The 17064-nt window shown below is 43.8% G+C and overlaps 1 protein-coding gene across 2 annotated transcripts in view; it reads right to left on the minus strand.

Annotated features, from left to right (window-relative positions):
- col4a3 (collagen, type IV, alpha 3) overlaps positions 1 to 17064 on the minus strand; it is a 39595-nt gene that overhangs the window by 4768 nt on the left and 17763 nt on the right. The window contains exons 4-49 of one of the 2 annotated variants that reach the window (XM_025002065.2): positions 16838 to 16882; positions 16565 to 16609; positions 16296 to 16358; positions 15397 to 15450; positions 15284 to 15310; positions 15117 to 15191; positions 14870 to 14932; positions 14740 to 14775; positions 14306 to 14353; positions 14114 to 14188; positions 13991 to 14035; positions 13854 to 13916; positions 13715 to 13759; positions 13145 to 13198; positions 13003 to 13044; positions 12720 to 12801; positions 12091 to 12126; positions 11566 to 11730; positions 11325 to 11417; positions 10841 to 10936; positions 10600 to 10670; positions 9772 to 9960; positions 9396 to 9564; positions 9227 to 9319; positions 9014 to 9118; positions 8833 to 8927; positions 8474 to 8624; positions 7431 to 7544; positions 7183 to 7350; positions 6928 to 6984; positions 6751 to 6840; positions 6538 to 6672; positions 6180 to 6278; positions 6008 to 6097; positions 5608 to 5747; positions 5011 to 5137; positions 4614 to 4694; positions 4435 to 4536; positions 3337 to 3384; positions 3056 to 3241; positions 2245 to 2375; positions 2077 to 2149; positions 1413 to 1484; positions 1090 to 1215; positions 911 to 1009; positions 495 to 707 (exon numbers count right to left, since the gene is read on the minus strand). In XM_025002065.2, coding sequence (XP_024857833.1) covers positions 495 to 707; positions 911 to 1009; positions 1090 to 1215; positions 1413 to 1484; positions 2077 to 2149; positions 2245 to 2375; positions 3056 to 3241; positions 3337 to 3384; positions 4435 to 4536; positions 4614 to 4694; positions 5011 to 5137; positions 5608 to 5747; positions 6008 to 6097; positions 6180 to 6278; positions 6538 to 6672; positions 6751 to 6840; positions 6928 to 6984; positions 7183 to 7350; positions 7431 to 7544; positions 8474 to 8624; positions 8833 to 8927; positions 9014 to 9118; positions 9227 to 9319; positions 9396 to 9564; positions 9772 to 9960; positions 10600 to 10670; positions 10841 to 10936; positions 11325 to 11417; positions 11566 to 11730; positions 12091 to 12126; positions 12720 to 12801; positions 13003 to 13044; positions 13145 to 13198; positions 13715 to 13759; positions 13854 to 13916; positions 13991 to 14035; positions 14114 to 14188; positions 14306 to 14353; positions 14740 to 14775; positions 14870 to 14932; positions 15117 to 15191; positions 15284 to 15310; positions 15397 to 15450; positions 16296 to 16358; positions 16565 to 16609; positions 16838 to 16882 — 4276 coding nt within the window. The remainder of the gene's footprint in view (positions 1 to 494; positions 708 to 910; positions 1010 to 1089; positions 1216 to 1412; positions 1485 to 2076; positions 2150 to 2244; positions 2376 to 3055; positions 3242 to 3336; positions 3385 to 4434; positions 4537 to 4613; positions 4695 to 5010; positions 5138 to 5607; positions 5748 to 6007; positions 6098 to 6179; positions 6279 to 6537; positions 6673 to 6750; positions 6841 to 6927; positions 6985 to 7182; positions 7351 to 7430; positions 7545 to 8473; positions 8625 to 8832; positions 8928 to 9013; positions 9119 to 9226; positions 9320 to 9395; positions 9565 to 9771; positions 9961 to 10599; positions 10671 to 10840; positions 10937 to 11324; positions 11418 to 11565; positions 11731 to 12090; positions 12127 to 12719; positions 12802 to 13002; positions 13045 to 13144; positions 13199 to 13714; positions 13760 to 13853; positions 13917 to 13990; positions 14036 to 14113; positions 14189 to 14305; positions 14354 to 14739; positions 14776 to 14869; positions 14933 to 15116; positions 15192 to 15283; positions 15311 to 15396; positions 15451 to 16295; positions 16359 to 16564; positions 16610 to 16837; positions 16883 to 17064) is intronic. The other variant, XM_025002066.2, reaches the window with a different exon arrangement.

Here is a 17064-nt window from a genome sequence, read left to right on the forward strand (position 1 = left end):
CTGCTGTTCCTACCACAAAGGTTCCTAGGTTACTACCACTGAGGTTCCTACCACTGACGTTCCTAGGTTCCTACCACTACCATCTTGTTTTGTGAAGAAATGGAGACCTCCACATTGGGGACATCTTGGTTCTCGATGTTTGACAACATGATAACATTTCCATAATCAGATTTATACCTCACTCTGGTGTTTCTAAGCTTGTGTTCAGATAAACTTTGTTAAACTACTTTTATCTTGAAAGATGATCTTAGTTTAAAGAATAAAAGATTATATATGGTGTTTTGGCCTTTTTGGTCAAATCTTTAAAATAACATCATTTGCCTTCATATGTAATATCACCAGATCTCACACAATCAGGGTATGTATTGGGGATCACTTTAAGCTACTACCGCACCAAATTTGAGCTGAATACCTGTAAAATCACTGAGTTTTAACCATGTCTGTGTTAGCTCAGGTCCACTAGGTAACAGTAGAAAGTCGAGGTGAAGCCTTACCCAGGTCCTGTCCGTGAGCTCGGCTGTAGCCGTTGATGAACAGCAGAGAATATCCGCTGAAAATGAAGGAGGATCCATTCGGACATTTTGGAACGGTGCGGCTCTGGCTGTGTCTGGTAAACAGGAAGCCATTTTTAACCGGTGGGACGGGCCTTTTACCTGGTTCACCACTGTTGCCTTTAGCTCCTTTGTAACCTCGCTCTCCTGCCTGACCTGAGAACACAGAGTTGGTTCAGGAAGAGTCGTCCTGCAGACTGAAGTCAAGCTGCTGCTTTTAGACCAACAGTGGCCGTTTTAACAGATTTAACTCAACAAACAACAACTAATAAAACCAGAGAAACTGACTGCATCTGTCTCACATACATCTTGTCTTAATGCAGTCAAATAAAATCAGATGGGAGGAGATAGTTTCATACCCTTTGGACCAGTTGATCCTTTGTTTCCTGTTTCTCCTCTCAGCCCATTACTTCCTTTATTTCCTGTCTGACCTTTCTGCCCAGCGTCGCCATTCACACCTGGAGCCAGGAAACACAGATTTCCTCTGATTAATAAAAATATCATTTATATCTTTTATATATCTTATTTCATGACTAACCCTGATCTCCAGTTTGTCCTGTGGGCCCTGGGAGGCCTCTTTCTCCCATGTCCCCCATGTCCCCTTTTTCCCCTGGGTGTCCAGGTTCCAACTTCACACCTGTGATCATGTTCCTCCCTGGTTCTCCTGCAGGGGGCAGTAAGCAGAGTTACACAGAGCTCAGGTGTGTGTTCAGAGCATCAACATGTAGCATAAGTAGAAACGGGCACTGGAACCGGAAGTTAAACCTGAAACAAAACGAATGCCCCCTAGTGGCTGGCTCCAGTATGAGTTTTAAACTCTGGCTCCAAAAATACAACAAGAGGATATATTTATAGTGTTACCTTGTCTCCCAGGTAGTCCTTGAGTTCCTTGTGGTCCGATGAAACCTGGTGGTCCTTTCTCCCCCTTCATACCTGGAGTTCACGCAGAGAGCAGCTCTGTTACAACCAAACAGTGACAGAAAGAGCTCCAAACCACTGTTGGCTTTCATATATAAAAGGTGATGTTAGACAGAGAGAGATGCTTCTTTAGTCAGTGAACAACATATTTATTCAGTTTACTGGAAGAAATCACATAAGAAGAATATTTCAGTTCCGTCCGAAAGCCAGATGTAAATACTGAAATCTGTTTAACAGATAAAGTTCCAGTAAAACTGGTCCTGAAGTCAAGATCAGTATGGGTCTGGTGTGTTAGGGTCTTGGAGGTTTTAGAAGAGGTGAGCATGTAGAAGCAGAAGATTGCAAACAAAACTGAAATGATTATCAGTGTTTTAGTTAGTCAAGGCCACAGAGAGAGGAAGAGGTTTTCTTCCTGAAGTTCTACAGCTTTCTGATTTGGTCATTTGGGTCAAAAGAAGAGTTCATCTTTGTCAAGATGATGGAAGTTTTCACTTCTAACGATTAGATAACCTGATGGCGTCCAACATGCAGATGTTTTGAAGAAAACAGAAAATCTTGTTAATCCCTGTGTTTCTGTGTGAGATGCTTATCTGACCAGAGTTCTTACCAGTCGGTCCTTTGGGCCCATTTCCTCCTCTTGTTCCTTTCATTCCTGGAGGGCCTGGTGGTCCACAACAACCCTGCAAACAGAAACCAAAGGATCTGATGATTTCATCCAACATAAACTTAATGAAGTAAACAAAGTTCCTGTTTTTTGTGTGTGGATGGGACTGACAGGACTGCCTGGTGGGCCGGTGTCACCAAAAGGACCAGTTGGTCCTGGGGGACCTGGTTGTCCTTTACATCCTTTATGACCTTTATAACCAGGACCTGGAAGGCCAGGAGGACCTTTATAGCCAGGTGGGCCTACAGAAGGAGAGAGAACAGTTTATTTGTCATTTCATGTAAATAAAATGTATGATGGAGCAAAAGCTTTCTCTCATCCAATACTGAGAGTGTTACTGAGAATCCTGCAGGCTTATTGTCTGAGGAACGAAGCTGTTGCACATTCTGGTGGTTCTTGATACGAAGGAATGGTTCCATCTTCCAGACGGCAGGAGGTTAAACAGCTTGTGGCCGGGCTGAGAGAGCTTTTTAGTTTTGCTGACAGTAAAGCCAGTGTCCGGCCAGGCTGCAACTGTTGGAGACTAATTGTCACAAAGACTCACAGTCTTTTTGCTTGAACTTTGAACATGTCTTCATGTTAGACACATTTACAGTCCTATAAGAAACCTCTACAACCATAAAAGCCATCATCATTAGACAGTGAGATGTTTTCTCTCAGACTATCTGTGAGGTTCAACAGATAAGAGATTTAACCCCTGGATGGACTGCTGGATGTCCCGTTGGAGACAAACTGTTAATGCTCAGAGGATGTGTTGGGGATGTAAAACTGACTGGGTTAGATCCATTTTTGTGTTTGATTAAAACAGATAAACTCACACAAACACAGGTGGTTACATGATCACCCATCTTTCATGGCGGCAGCTGATTATAATACAACAAACCGGTCATGAGACGGACTGAACACTGATGTGACCTTTCACCTTGGGGTCCTTTCTCTCCAGGAAGCCCTTTGTCTCCCTTCACTCCATTGATACAGGGTCCCTCTGGTCCAGGACACCCAGCGGGACCAGGGGGTCCAGGAGTACCGGGGCTGCCTGGGTCTCCTGCAGAACCAGAGGGCCCAGGGGGGCCACAGGGTCCAGGGGGGCCCCTCTCCCCTATACATCCTGGGTTTGGACAAAAAGAGGAGCAGAAATGTTTCTTCTTGGTTTCTTCCTCAGATCGGACTGAACATCAAACAAAACCGGACCTGAAGACTCACCCGGTTCACCTTTGTCTCCATCTGGTCCATTAGGTCCGACTCCACATCCTGAGGAGGAACCAGAAATCCTTAATCTGAAACTTAATTTATTTGACTAAAGAGGAATCCACAGCATGTCTGTCCATCAGATGAGCCAAAACATTATGACCACCTAAAATACAAGCCATTGCCATGGGAACAAGCTTCACTCTGCAACAAAGGAAATGCTTTGGCAGGTGAAACTATATAATACTGCCACTTTCTGACAGCGTCATTCAGAGTTTATACATTTTCTAAGGCTAAAATTGGCTTTATGCTCTTTTTAAAAGTGTTTTCTTTGTCAAAGTTTCATTCACTGGACAGATTATCATACTTTGGATTTTAGATCTGACAAATGAAAAGTTGTTTAGCTGCTCTGTGTGGTTCCCAACCCTGGTCCTGCTGGTTTTAGATGTTTCTCTGATCTCACTCACCTGATCTGAATGAGTGAGTGATTAACAGACTTCTGCAGAACATGAAGACCTGCTGAAGAGCAGGAAACAATGAAAACATGCAGGATGTTCCTGCAGGATCAGGGTTGGGAACCACTGGGTGATGAAGCTGCAGAGATGTGAGGAACAGGTGCCCCACATGTCAAACAGCAAACCACAAACATGCATACAGGAAATAAAGAGGCCTTTCTGAGCTGATTAGCTGCGGTCATGTGACAGAGCACTTCCTTCTTTTTCAAAAAGCTCCGCCCCTTTAGGGTCAAAAACAACAACAATGTAAAACTGCTGGTAAGAAACTGGAAATAATTATTCTGTTGTGCCTGAAAGGTCATGAACTGTATTTTGCACAGAGAAAATAGAAAAAGTCACAACTAAATAAAATCATTCATGTGGAAATCAGAAGTTATTTATTCTTCAAATGAAGATGGATTTTACTTGTTTTAGGGTCATTTTAACCACATCATTATTTGACTATGATAAAAGCAACTCATTGACCCACATTAAAGGATTAATAATAATTTAATTCAGTTACTTTCACTCCTGACTGACAACTAAAACTCTTCTGAAAACTTCCACCTGCTTCCTCCAAGTGCTCAGAAAGCTTCAAGTTTCAGATTCAGCATTTTACCTCCCATGGTTCCTTTCTCTCCTGGAGGTCCAGGAATCCCGTCCTGTCCCTGGTTCCCTTTAGGACCAGTTGGACCAGGATTTCCAGGAGGCCCTTTAGCTCCTGAAATCAAAGATCTGATTTTAGGTTTCTGAGAGGACAGTTTTGAAGACCTGACAGAGAGCCCAGCTATCTCGTACCTGGGGGTCCGGAGCATCCTGGAGGGCCGTTGTTCCCTGGAAGACCATCGAAGCCCTTCTCACCGACATACCCAGGAGGACCTGGGACCAAGTCAGGTTTTCATTGAGCTTGAGTGACAAATCTCTGAAGTCAAATTTCATTCCAGCTTTTAAACAAAGTTTCTGATAATCGGAAACTAAATTTTAATACTTTTAATAAGTTCAGAATAAATGTTTGGACACTAAAATGAGACAAAAAGCTTCATTTAGACATAACTTCTATAACAGCAGCTTCTCTTTTACTTTACAGACTGTGGTGAAGATAAACCAACAGATCTAAGACCAGTTTTGGAACATTTTCTTTTGTTCTTTGTGTTCTGAACCACAACACAGACACCAGGGAGTTAAAGTGTCAGACCTCTCCCTCCAGGTGGTCCTGGGGGTCCTTTAGGTCCACAGGGTCCATCTGATCCTTGAGGACCAAAGTTTCCAGAGTGTCCTGGTGGTCCCTTTGGTCCTGGAGTTCCTGGAAGTCCTGAAATTCCCTGTGGAGGAAACCAAAAACAGGAAAAGGCTTCAGTTTATTTGCATTACTTGAAGGAATGCATATCGCCCGCCGCCTAGCTCTCACAGTATGTGTTGGGGATCATTTTCAGCTACTACCACAATTTTGGCCAAATATGTGTAAAAAGGGACTGGGTCATAGATTTTTAGTGTTTTTTTAATGTTGATTAGCTGTGGCAGCCATGTTGAATCAGATTGGGTCCAGGGGTTAAACGGTTGTAGATGTTCACCTAATGATTACTTCCTGAGTTTCATTCAATTCCATCCTGAGGTTGATGAAACACATAATCTCCATCATCTTCTTTACTCTGCCCTCCTAAATGACCATGAGGAACCTTGGACGTATTCAGATCCAGGTTTTAGGTTTTAGCTGTTTGTTGGGTTTAAATGTGATGCAGCAGATTTCTGCACCTGATGAAGTCTTAACAAGTTATTGTGTTCTTTCATGTACCTTCTCTCCAGGGGGACCTTTAGCTCCTGGTCCTGGTTGGCTTGGTTCTCCTTTATCACCTTTATATCCATCTTGTCCTGGTAGTCCGTTTAAACCAGGAACTCCACCAATCCCCTTTGAACCTTTCACACCTTTATAACCTGGAGGTAAAATCAGATGAAGGAATAATGTTTCAAACTCCGAATAATTAAACTTTTCATTTGGGTTATAACTGTAGCTTGAGACTCAAATTAAAGTTTTATTCCATTTTAAATCTGTTTAAAACGATGTTAAATGGATATAATAAGATTTAAACAACTCAGATTGTGTTTCTCTCCATGATCCTCGAGTCTCTCAGTCCCTGCAGATACAGATGATGTTCGTACCGAGACAATAAAACCTTTTAGGCTTGTTGACTTACCCAGCCATCCAGGGAGTCCTATATCACCAGGAGGTCCAATGAAACCAGGAAGACCTTTCTCTCCATCTCTACCTGGATCTCCAACAGGTCCTGATCAACAGACACGATCCCTGAAAGTTTGAGTGAAACTCTAAACACCAAACATCTTTGGTGGTTCCTGTCATAGGATTACCTTGTGGTCCTGGGATTCCACATTCACCTTGTCGACCATTTGGACCTGGCAGCCCTGAGGCGCCCCTTTCTTCTTTGATCCCTGTAGAACCTTGAGCACCTAAAGAATACAAGATGGACACAAACTGACACTTTATGGCTGGGAAACAAACATCTTTAAATTCAATCAACAGTATTACCTTAAATCAACTGGGAGCTAATAATTTTTTATCTGAAAATAAGTTGGCTTTTCACCTGCAGATCTTTTTATCAGTTTTTATTCTAACTCCTTTGATTAAAATAGTCAAAATAAAACAATGAAATACAAAAAAATTCTAACCCTATACAAATATAGAACAGAACAGAACAGAATAGAATACCTTGGTGTCCAGGGTCTCCAGGTGCTCCTAACACTGTAATGTTTGCTTCAGTCCCTTTCTGTCCGGGTTCTCCTCTGTCCCCCTGATCCCCTGGGGTCCCCTGAGAGCCCCTGTCCCCATCCTGTCCCCTCTGACCTAAGAGACAAACCGTTACAGAGAAGGGTCAGGCTGATCCTGTCACAAAAACCGGATCTGTTTATTGGTAAATAAAACCTTTCAGTCCTGATGGTCCGGTTTCCCCTTTAACTCCATCTTGTCCTGGACTCCCAGGCGGTCCTGGGTGACCCATGTTTCCTCTGATCCCTGAAACACAAACCAAGACTCATATAGAAAAGAAGAGAATAGAATAGACGTTGTTGTCATTGTAGACAAGTAAACAATGAAACGTACAAAGGGTGAATCTGGACATCATCTGTGAGAGGATCTGTAGATCTGGTGTTTGTTTGTCTTCACATGACCGTTTGTTTTCAAAATATACAAAAGATAGGGTTTTTATGGTTACTGATATAATTTTATACAATAAAATGGTCACCAGTCATTAGTTTTTAGAGGACAAACGAAGGTTGATAAAAATATGAAATATGACTGTAGATTACCAGAAGTTAAGTCGTGTTAACGAATGTGTGTGTGGCCCCGCCTTCTTACCTGGACTCCCTGGCTCCCTATCGTTCCCTCTCAGGCCCTTAGGTCCCGTATTTCCCATTGATCCTGGAGCGCCATCAAATCCTTGTTTCCCTGTTGGTCCCTGAATCCCTACGGGTCCCTTGCCTGGAAATCCTGGATCTCCCTTCAGGCCTTTGGATCCCCTGATCCCTGTAGACATGTAGGACATGAAGTTTTCTCAGGAAGATAAAGACATAATCTCCACTCTGAAGTGGTCACAGAGGTAGTACCTATGAATCCGGTGACACCTTTTGGTCCTTGCACTCCTCGAGGTCCTGGAGTTCCAGGGACACAGACTCCAGTCAGGCCAGTAGGACCAGGACCACCATCCAGACCACGACGACCTAACACAAACTTCAATTCAGTTTGGGTGTTGGTTTATCTTGTTTTCTACTCCTGCACTTGGACAACCTGCTTGTCCACCATAAGGATTCTGGTCCTAGACCAGGTTCAGGTCTCAGACTGTGTCATCAGAAAATCATCATGTAAGTCAAGAAAGAAAACCAAATCATGGACTTCAATCTAGCCTTGGATGTTTGGTTCTTTAGGACTACTGCTAAATCAGAAGGTTTTAATTGGAGCCCTTTGTTGTTTTTGTCCCTTTCACATAAGACATGTCCAGTAATGATGATGTCAAGTTAAATTAAAAACTTAGGCCCATGACTCTGAACAAAAACAGTTTGTGTTGCTGAAAATCTGTCCACCAAATGAAATCTGAACTCTGTCTGTTGATTATATGCTGGAGGTGAGAATATATTTACATTCCAGAGTACACACTGTGACTTCCTAAAGGGCCTTTTATCATCTCCTCATCAAAGAGAGACAACTAGAACAGGTGAATGTCCAGGTAAAACAACGATAGAACAAATGTTAGACGATGATTCAAGCAGGAGTCCCTGTGGACTTTGTCTACAGTGAGAGTAGGGAGCAGGTGGAAGAGAGCCTGGGGAGGAGGAGGGGAGCTCTAGAGAGAAGAGGAATAAAAGTTCAGAGAAGGTTGATGGATGTAGTGCAGGAGGATCTGCAGGGCTGCTGGGACAGAAGTGGAAGCTGGTAGAGGGAGAGATGGAGGCAGATGATCTGCTGTGGCTGAAAGACGAGGAGTACAAACATGACCAAAAACAAGGTGGACAGGAAAAACCTTGAGCCCGGGCCAGCTGAGACCAGGACCACAGACCTCATGAGTAGGATACTTATTTCAACTTTCTGAGCGACCCATCAGAAACAGTTTCAGATACAGACGACAAGGGGAACCAGGTATGTTCCTGCTTACCTTTGGGCCCTGGAAGACCCACTTGTCCTCTCAGTCCAGGAACTCCCTGTGATCCTGGAGGTCCAGGTTGTCCCTGCGGTCCGACAAAGCCATCTTCTCCTTGAGGACCTGGCTGACCCTGGTTGCCTCTTACACCAACACCCCTGTTCCCCTTTGAACACAGCGAACAGGAGAACAAGTGTTAAACCACCAAACAACACTGACTTTGCTCTTAAAAACAAAAATGAGTTGTGGGAGGAGAGTCACGTCTCTCTAAGGCCTTCATCACATTAATGCTTACTTAAAGCTCTGAATCATCGTTTAAAAACAGAAATATTTTACAGAAGGTTTTATGTTGAAGAGTTTCTGATTTACTCTACCTTCAGGCCAACTGTTCCTGGGGGGCCAGATGGCCCCTCTCGACCCTTGATGCCAAAACTGGGAAAACCTGGTTTTCCTTTAGAACCCTTGTTTCCTGATGCCAGAACATACATTTGTTAAGGTTTGCAGCCCGCTGTTGTGTGAACTGCTACTATTCATCACGGCTGTTCCTAAACTCACCCTTTAAGCCCATAATGCCAGGGAAACCCGGGATAGATAATCCATCAAGTCCTTTTTCTCCCTTTGGTCCCCCCAGTCCCTGAAGACCTGCAGGTCCGGTCACACCTGAGACCAGACAACACAGAACATTTCCTTGGTAACTGTAGCAGCATTAGCCATATCAGGGGTAAGAACCAAACTCAAGCACACTGGACTGGTGGGTAATGGTCTTACCTTCAGGTCCTGGGTATCCAAATAAACCTTTCTCTCCTTTCTGGCCTGGATCACCTGGAAAACTTATACTTTCTCCTGGAGCACCTTTTTCACCTGAAACATACAGACTAAGCATTAGCCTTAACTCTGAGGCCTAGTTCCAGTTCAGACCACTCCAGAATGGCCCCACCTTGTTTTCCAGGTTCTCCTGGCTCTCCCAAAAATCCAATGTCTCCTTTAGGTCCTTGAGGCCCTGGAGCTCCGATCCCAAATTGTCCCGTAGGTCCCATCTGCCCTGTCAGGCCCCTGGGACCAGTTTCACCAAGTGAGCCACTCTCACCTTTTGGCCCCGGAGGACCCTGGAAGAAGAACACATCCTCTAATAGTCTCATCTGTTACCTGAACTTAATAAACTGGATGGTGTGTTGTCATGGAAACACATCTCTATCTGAGGGCCAAGAGATCAGTTAGTTTGACTCTTTCTCATTGTTCTAAAAATATATGCTGCGACTGTACAACAATCCACTCCTACCAAGTCCCTACCAAACAATTCATAAACAACTCACTGGGTTTCCTTTCTGTCCCTGAACACCTTTACGTCCTGGTTCTCCTGAGAACCCATCCGTCCCTTCAAGTCCTTGAAGTCCAGGCTCCCCTTTGTCCCCGTCCTCACCCTTCTGCCCCACCATCCTCATGATTCCTGGCTCACCTGCAGGTCCCGGGGATCCCTCAAGGCCAGGACGACCAAAGCGACCCTGAGGACAAACAGTGGTGCAGCAATTCAAAAACAGAAATGTTGCTCGATATTCTTGGTTTGGTTTTTATCGTCAGTGACAAAAACATTTATAACCCAGCTGCTAAAATTCAAAGAGCTAAAAAAGCAAAGTTAACAAAAAAAACAGCAATCCATGAAGGAATGCATATCACCCGCCTCCTGGCAGGCCAAAGTTTGAACTCTCAGCTACTACCACACCAAATCTTTGCTCAGTATCTGTAAATATGACTAAGGATGGAAGTCAATGAGAGTTTGGGTGTGTGCACTTTGCATCAGCAAACCATCAGTCTGACGGCAGAGAGGCTGACTGGAGAAGAAGAGGAAAGTTTGTGGAAGTAAGAACAGTTTGTCTGAATGCATTTTGTAAAGTCTAGTTATTTTAGTTTATAGATAAATAGTGTGAAAACCACGTCTTCTGAACGCTGTGGAGATCACTAATGACTGGTGCTGCTCTCAAAGGGAGAAAACCACAATAAAAGACTCCAAACCTTATAAACCATGTCATGATTGTCCAAATCAAACATTCAACGGTCAATCTTTGAATCCTTTGTTTAATTATGATCTAAAGCAGCCACAGAACTGCTGACCTCAAAGGAACAATGAGCTGAGGGGAACTCACCGGTGGACCAGGCGGTCCTACGACACCTTTGAGACCTTTGTCCCCAATGGTTCCTTTAATCCCAGCTGCACCTAGAAGCCAGGTAAAGGACAGGAGAGGTTTAGATCCTTCAGAATGTCCTGAAAATGAGACTTTTCCACGGTGGTTACAACCTTTGAGATGTCACAAACTGAAAAAGTTGCAGTTTCTGTCAGTAAAACTCAGCCGTCTCAATAAAAAACAGGTGTGACGTGCTTCTTACCAGGCATGCCACTGTCACCTGGCTCCCCTGGGTCACCTGGAGGTCCAGGCAGGCCAGAAACTAAACTGCAGACTGAACACATCTCTCCTTTGTCACCTTAAAAAACAACAACAATCCATCAATAAGGACAAACATGACCTGTCCAGGTGTAGCCCCGCCTCTCGCCCAATGAAAGGCACCAGCTTCCTGTGACCCTGCACAGAAAAGCAGGTAAAAATGGACGGATGTCTATTTCCTGTTGCATTAAAGCAGATCTCTAATTGGCTTCTCAGTGGTTTAGGTCCTCTGTTCTTAAAATCATCAAACGAAATGTGGTAAATCTTTCAGGATTTCAGTTCATTTAGACCAAAGTTAAAGGAATGATGTCAGGAGTGCATCATGTAGTGGAAGGTTGCTGAATCTGTAGTTAAATTAATAATTTATCAGTCAGATATTTGTTATCTGGCTGTGGTATCACAGCGCCCCCTGGTTTTCTGTCACTCACCCTTCGGACCAATCTCCCCTTTCAGCCCAGGAGGTCCTGTCAAACCTTGTAAACCTTTAGCTCCTGGAAGACCAGTTCCTACCACCACAAAGTCTGAAGAAACAAATAAATCAGGCAGATTTTAAGATGTTGGAAGTGGAAATTAGTTTTTTTATTGACAGATATTTGAAAAGTTTCCAATAAAACAGCTGTTTCTGAGGGTTAAAAGAACGTAAAGCTTGATTAAACTCAAGAATATTACTTGGTATTCCTGGTTCTCCAGGCTCTCCTTCGGCTCCACGAACACCTGGAACCCCCGTCCGTCCTGGAGGCCCTGTGATCGAGGGTCCAGGCTCTCCTGGATCTCCTCTGGGACCAGAAGAACCAGGTGTTCCTTGGGAACCAGGTGGGCCATCGAGAGCCACACCTGGAGGAACAAAAATCACTCAGCTTCACAGAATATTCATTTTTAGTCACATTTCAGGAGGCTATCTCAGGGCCATGTGAGGTTTTTGAGGGATAAGGCCAAATCACTGTAAAAATTTAAAGTTCCATTAAAAAAGCCACAAATCTGCTTTATTTGGTCATTAAAATGTCATAAACACAACGAGACAGCCTGAACCTTCAGGACTCCTGTGGGTCTGGGCCTCAGAACTGAGACCCTCTTTAATACAGAGATAACAAACAGGCAGAGATAAGATACATTTCTTTAAAAAAGATGGTATTTGTATCGATCTTTGACTGACCTACTGTAGATTTAGTTAGAGACAAAGTCAGAGGTGTTTACCTTGTTCACCCTTCAGGCCTGGAAAACCAATTATTCCTGAAACAGATGGCAGGAGATTTTGGTATTTTTATATTTAAGACATGTTACCGTGTTTTCTTCACCTTCATTCTTCATTCACTGCACCTTGGAATTTAGCATCGTTTCCTTTTACCTTAGCTGGTCTCAACAAACAGCTGAGTAGGTCACTTAATTTCAGAAAAGAGCAACTTATTGCAAGATTATCGTTTTTACCGGATGACCAACCCTTTTCACCTGATCTAAACTGTGAAACTCAAGGTAAACTCTGTGTTTCACGTTAGGAAATCCAGTTTCTGTTTGTTCTTAAATGCAGCATGAAGAGGAACGTGTGGCAGAACCCATCAGAATAGAAACGAGCCTGAAAACAGTGGTGGAAACATCTTCATATCTTATCTGTTTGGGATGACTCTCAGCTACTACCACACCAAGTTTTAGCTCAATATCTGTGAAATGGACTGGCTGTGGAGGCCATCTTGAATCAGGTTGACACACAGACACATGCAATAGATGGACAACATTTAAACTCCCCAACAAGCTATGAAGTTGATGTTGGATGAAGCTAAATCAATTCAAAGAGCCCTAAAACAAACCAAACAGAAACAACTGAGTACCTTGATCTCCAGGGACTCCTGGGAGTCCAGCGGGGCCCGGGACACCACGCTGGCCTTTCAGAAAGATGTTGATGAGAACCACCTTGTTGAAAATGAAAGAATCTTTTTTATTTTGAAAATTGAGCACATATATTAGCCCTGCCACCAACAAAGACAGTGTTCAGTTTTAACCTGCGATTGTTGCTGCAGTGCTTCAAACCAATTAACGTCTGGCTTTTGTTTTGTTAATCAATGCAGCTTTTATTTTGGTGGTACTGGTAACCATCATCGGTAAAACACTCACCTCTCCTGGAGGACCTGGAAGGCCTCGACTGCCTTTTTCTCCCTGAATGATGAAAAATAAAAATATTAACAAACAATAAAACCTGACAAAGTGAAGCTGCACCTCTGCAGTAATACTTCCTGAACCAAAATACAGTTCTCACCAAAATACCAACGATACCAGCAGGACCGAGGTACCCAGGATCCCCAGGCTGTCCCTGGAGAAACACGTCCAAACAATTCGGTTATAAGTGCCTCTCTGTACCAGTCTGTGTTGGTTTGCTCATGTTCAGTGAAGGTACAGCATCTTCAGGGTCCACTGTGCATTTAAAGTTAATGTGATTTACTCTGACGACTCCCAAATTGGTGTTTTGTGATCTCCATTAGGGTCCTGACCCCGACTTTAGGAACCACTGTTCTAGAGTGTCAGATTGAGAATCAAGAAGTCTTTTTCTGTCAGTTCAGTCATAAACAGGTGATACACAGAGGAAGGTTCCTCCACGGTCAGACCGGATCGACTCGGCCATCCAACTTATAATAAAGACAAAGAATTTCTAAAAGAGGCGTGGTCACAGCTTGTATATAACACAACACACGACTCGTGCAAACTTGTGTAGACATTGCAAGGCAGAGCAGACAGCAGAGTCCTGGTGTAGGTAAGGTATACCAACAGAACACCTACAGAACACCAGGACTTTGTTGTTAGAGTTAACATCATCATTGTTTGCTGGTACCTTCTCTCCGAACTCTCCCTGTAATCCTTTCTTCCCTGGTTTACCCTACAACACAAACAAACCCATCAGACCGGTTCTTCTGGGATCGTGCATCAGCCTCAGAATTACAGATTTGTTGTTTCATATTTTTATCTCTCACCAGTGAACCAGAGTCACCTCTGTCACCCTTCTCTCCTTTAATCCCAGGTTCTCCCGGGACACCCTGGAGATGAAAACCAGCCAGTCTGACAACATGACATCAAACAGTTTGGGATTCTGGTGGACAGTTTGACTTACAGGATCTCCAAGACAACCTTTCTGACCAATTTCACCCGGTTCTCCCTGAAAGACAAAAAAGATTTGAGAAGAGGGGCAGAGTGAGACAGAGATATGATCACATGGACACAAAGACAGCCAAACCTTCAGTTCTTTGGGTCCTTCAGCATACAGTTTGATGCCTTTCTTTCCAGGGATCCCTGGAGGTCCACGGTCACCCTAAGAATCAAACACAGCTGATGGTTTGGATGAAGAAGATGATGATGTGTTACAGAAGAGACACACATCCTTAATGTTCACCCACATCAGAGCTTAGAGTACCGTTAGTTAGCTCACCTTTTGTCCTTGTGGACCAGGGCTGGTTGGACTGGGACCTTCTTGACCCTGAAACAATAAAAGAGTGATAGCAGACTAAAATCCCACGATCAAGAGAAGGATCAGCCCTTCAAACCTCTGGGGCAAATTTAGTATGATTCTAGACTGATTCTAAATAACATGTTTACAAAATCCCTTTCATGGTGGTTACAGAGCACAAAGGCCTTGGTACCATTCAAGCAGCCAATCAGAGGACTCTGTCTGATCTGTGCTTCTCCATCGACCTGCAGGGCTAGTGACCTTTGGTTTTACAGATCTGTTTTATTTACAACAACAGAACCTAATTTGGAAAACTTGATATTTCTATATATTTTTATATATAAAGAGTTGTTTTTTTAATTAAAGTTTCTTGTATAAAAACAAACGGTTCATGTTCAGCCTGTCATCACAGCGACCTTTTCTCCTTGGATCCCTGGCACCCCTGATCGTCCCTGGCAGGAAAGAGCAGCAGAAGTCAGCTGACTGAGTCTCTGATTACTGAAAAAGGTTGGAATGATATAAACAAAGTTAAAACTTTAAACACACAATAAGTCCAGGAGGTCCTGGTGGTCCTGGTTGGCCTGTGTCTCCAGGATCTCCACTTTGACCCTGAAACAAAGACCACCCAACCACTCAACTAGAGAAAACGATAAACAACGTTTTACACGATGGGAACCATGAAGGCCCATTCTGTGACGTGCATACAGCTTTAAACAGCTGGGACTGTTTTCCAACATGGTTTCAGATAACAGAGAGAAATATTTCATCTGCTGTGGAAAATAAAATGTGTCACCGTGTCTCCATCTGGCCCTTGTGGTCCTGTTGCTCCTTTTATCTCCTGTTGAACGGGGTAGAACAACAAGTCTCCCTGAAATCCAACGAGAATCAGAAACCTTTAGAACACAACAAACCACAGCAGGTGAGGTCCAGTATTTCTTCCAGGTGTCCAGTGAGACTCACCTTCTCCCCCCGTGGCCCCTCACTGCCCTAAAACACACAGACGGCGTTAGATTCAGGCTCACAAACAGCTAGGTCCATTTTAGCTCGCATGGATCCAACAGGGAGGGACTTACTCGTTGGCCAGGTGGTCCTTGAACCCCAGGGAAGCCTGGAAAACCAACATCACCCTAGAAGACAACGGTCAGTGCACGTTACTGTCTTTGGATCAGGAAACTGAACGTTTGGCAGCGAGTGAAGGTCACTCACTAAAAGACCTCAGAAATCAGATCTGAAGACAACCTCAGGGTGAATGACTCACTTTCACAGGAACCTTTGTAGAAGCATATGCAGATGACACACAGGTATATCTCCAACGCACACTTGATGTCATGATTTTGTGAAGGACATCCTGTCTTTTTCTTGTCTCCAAACTAAACATCTCAGCAGATCTCGCTAGCATCCTGTAAACCTGCCTTTCTCTCCTGCAGCTGTCCTTCTGTCAGACACTCGTCTCCATCCACTCCACCCTGCTGCCGTCTCTTCTTCACCTGATTGTCGCTTTGGATGGTCGACCGCAGGAACTCATTCACCTTCAGGAACTCATCCACCGTCAGAACCTCTACTCTTCTCTGCTCCTCTGCTCCACATGTCTCCCTCTCATTCACACACATGGATCCTGTCTTCAACTCATCTTCTCTCCAGACTCTGCCACCTGCTCCCTACCCTCACTACAGATGTTGTCTGCAAACAACACAGTCCATGTGGACTCCTGGCCAACCTGGTCCCAGGTCCATCTTGTCTGGGTGTGTCTAAAACCATCGGTCTGTTGAGTTAGTGGCTAATTTTTAAGATTCTGAAACTAAAAAAAAGTTCCTCAGTGAGTTAGTTACGCAGGCAGAGAAGCTGGACTCAAGAAGAAGCTCCAGCAGTTGGTCAGAGGTTTGGTTAGATATCTCCGTTTCACTGCTGCGTTTCAAGAATTACAAAGTTTAGAAATAAGTCTGAAATTAAGTAAACTTGGAATTATCTGTACTTTGGTCCCGTTGCATCCTGGAAGTCCCGGCCGTCCGACTGGTCCTTCATTTCCAGGAATTCCCTGCAAAATAAATAAATAAAGTTTCCAGCTGCTGCCTGTGTTTCAGGGTCCAGGTTCTGAGAATCTGTTGACCTGAGGCTCCACACATGATTGTTTATTGCCAACCTTAACTCCTTCTGGTCTAATTCAGAATCAAGTTGCCTACAATTCTTTTAATAAGTTTATTTGTATTTGATCTCGTTTGGATCTCAAGTTCTGGTACTCACCGGCAGGCCTGGAGAGCCTGGAAAACCTGGTCTTCCTGGAAGTCCCTGGAGATAAATGAGCCTAGTTAGATGAAGCTGATGAAAATGATCCTTTAGAAAAAATCAAACCGTGTCAGAGAATTCAGAGTTTAAAGACGAGTCGTCCTCTGATGGCTTAGAAAGAACAAAGTTTAATCAGTTTTCAAAATCTGACAAATTTCCATCAGATTTTGGTCAAAGTTTCCCAAATATCAACCAGTTTAATTGTTGTCTCCTGAGGATCAACAGTCCTACCTGAGATCCCTTCATTCCTGGACCTCCTGCGTTCTCACGATTTCCCTGAAACAGACACAAGATCAGATCTGAGGTGCATCCAACATCATCCAACATAATCCAACATCATCCAACATCATCCAACATCCATCCAACATCATCCAACATCATCTAACATCATCCAACATCATCCAACATCCATCCAACGTCATCCAACATCATCCAACATCATCTAACATCATCTAACA

This window comes from Kryptolebias marmoratus, linkage group LG5 (genome assembly GCF_001649575.2).
Source record: "Kryptolebias marmoratus isolate JLee-2015 linkage group LG5, ASM164957v2, whole genome shotgun sequence".
NCBI classification, from domain to species: domain Eukaryota; kingdom Metazoa; phylum Chordata; class Actinopteri; order Cyprinodontiformes; family Rivulidae; genus Kryptolebias; species Kryptolebias marmoratus.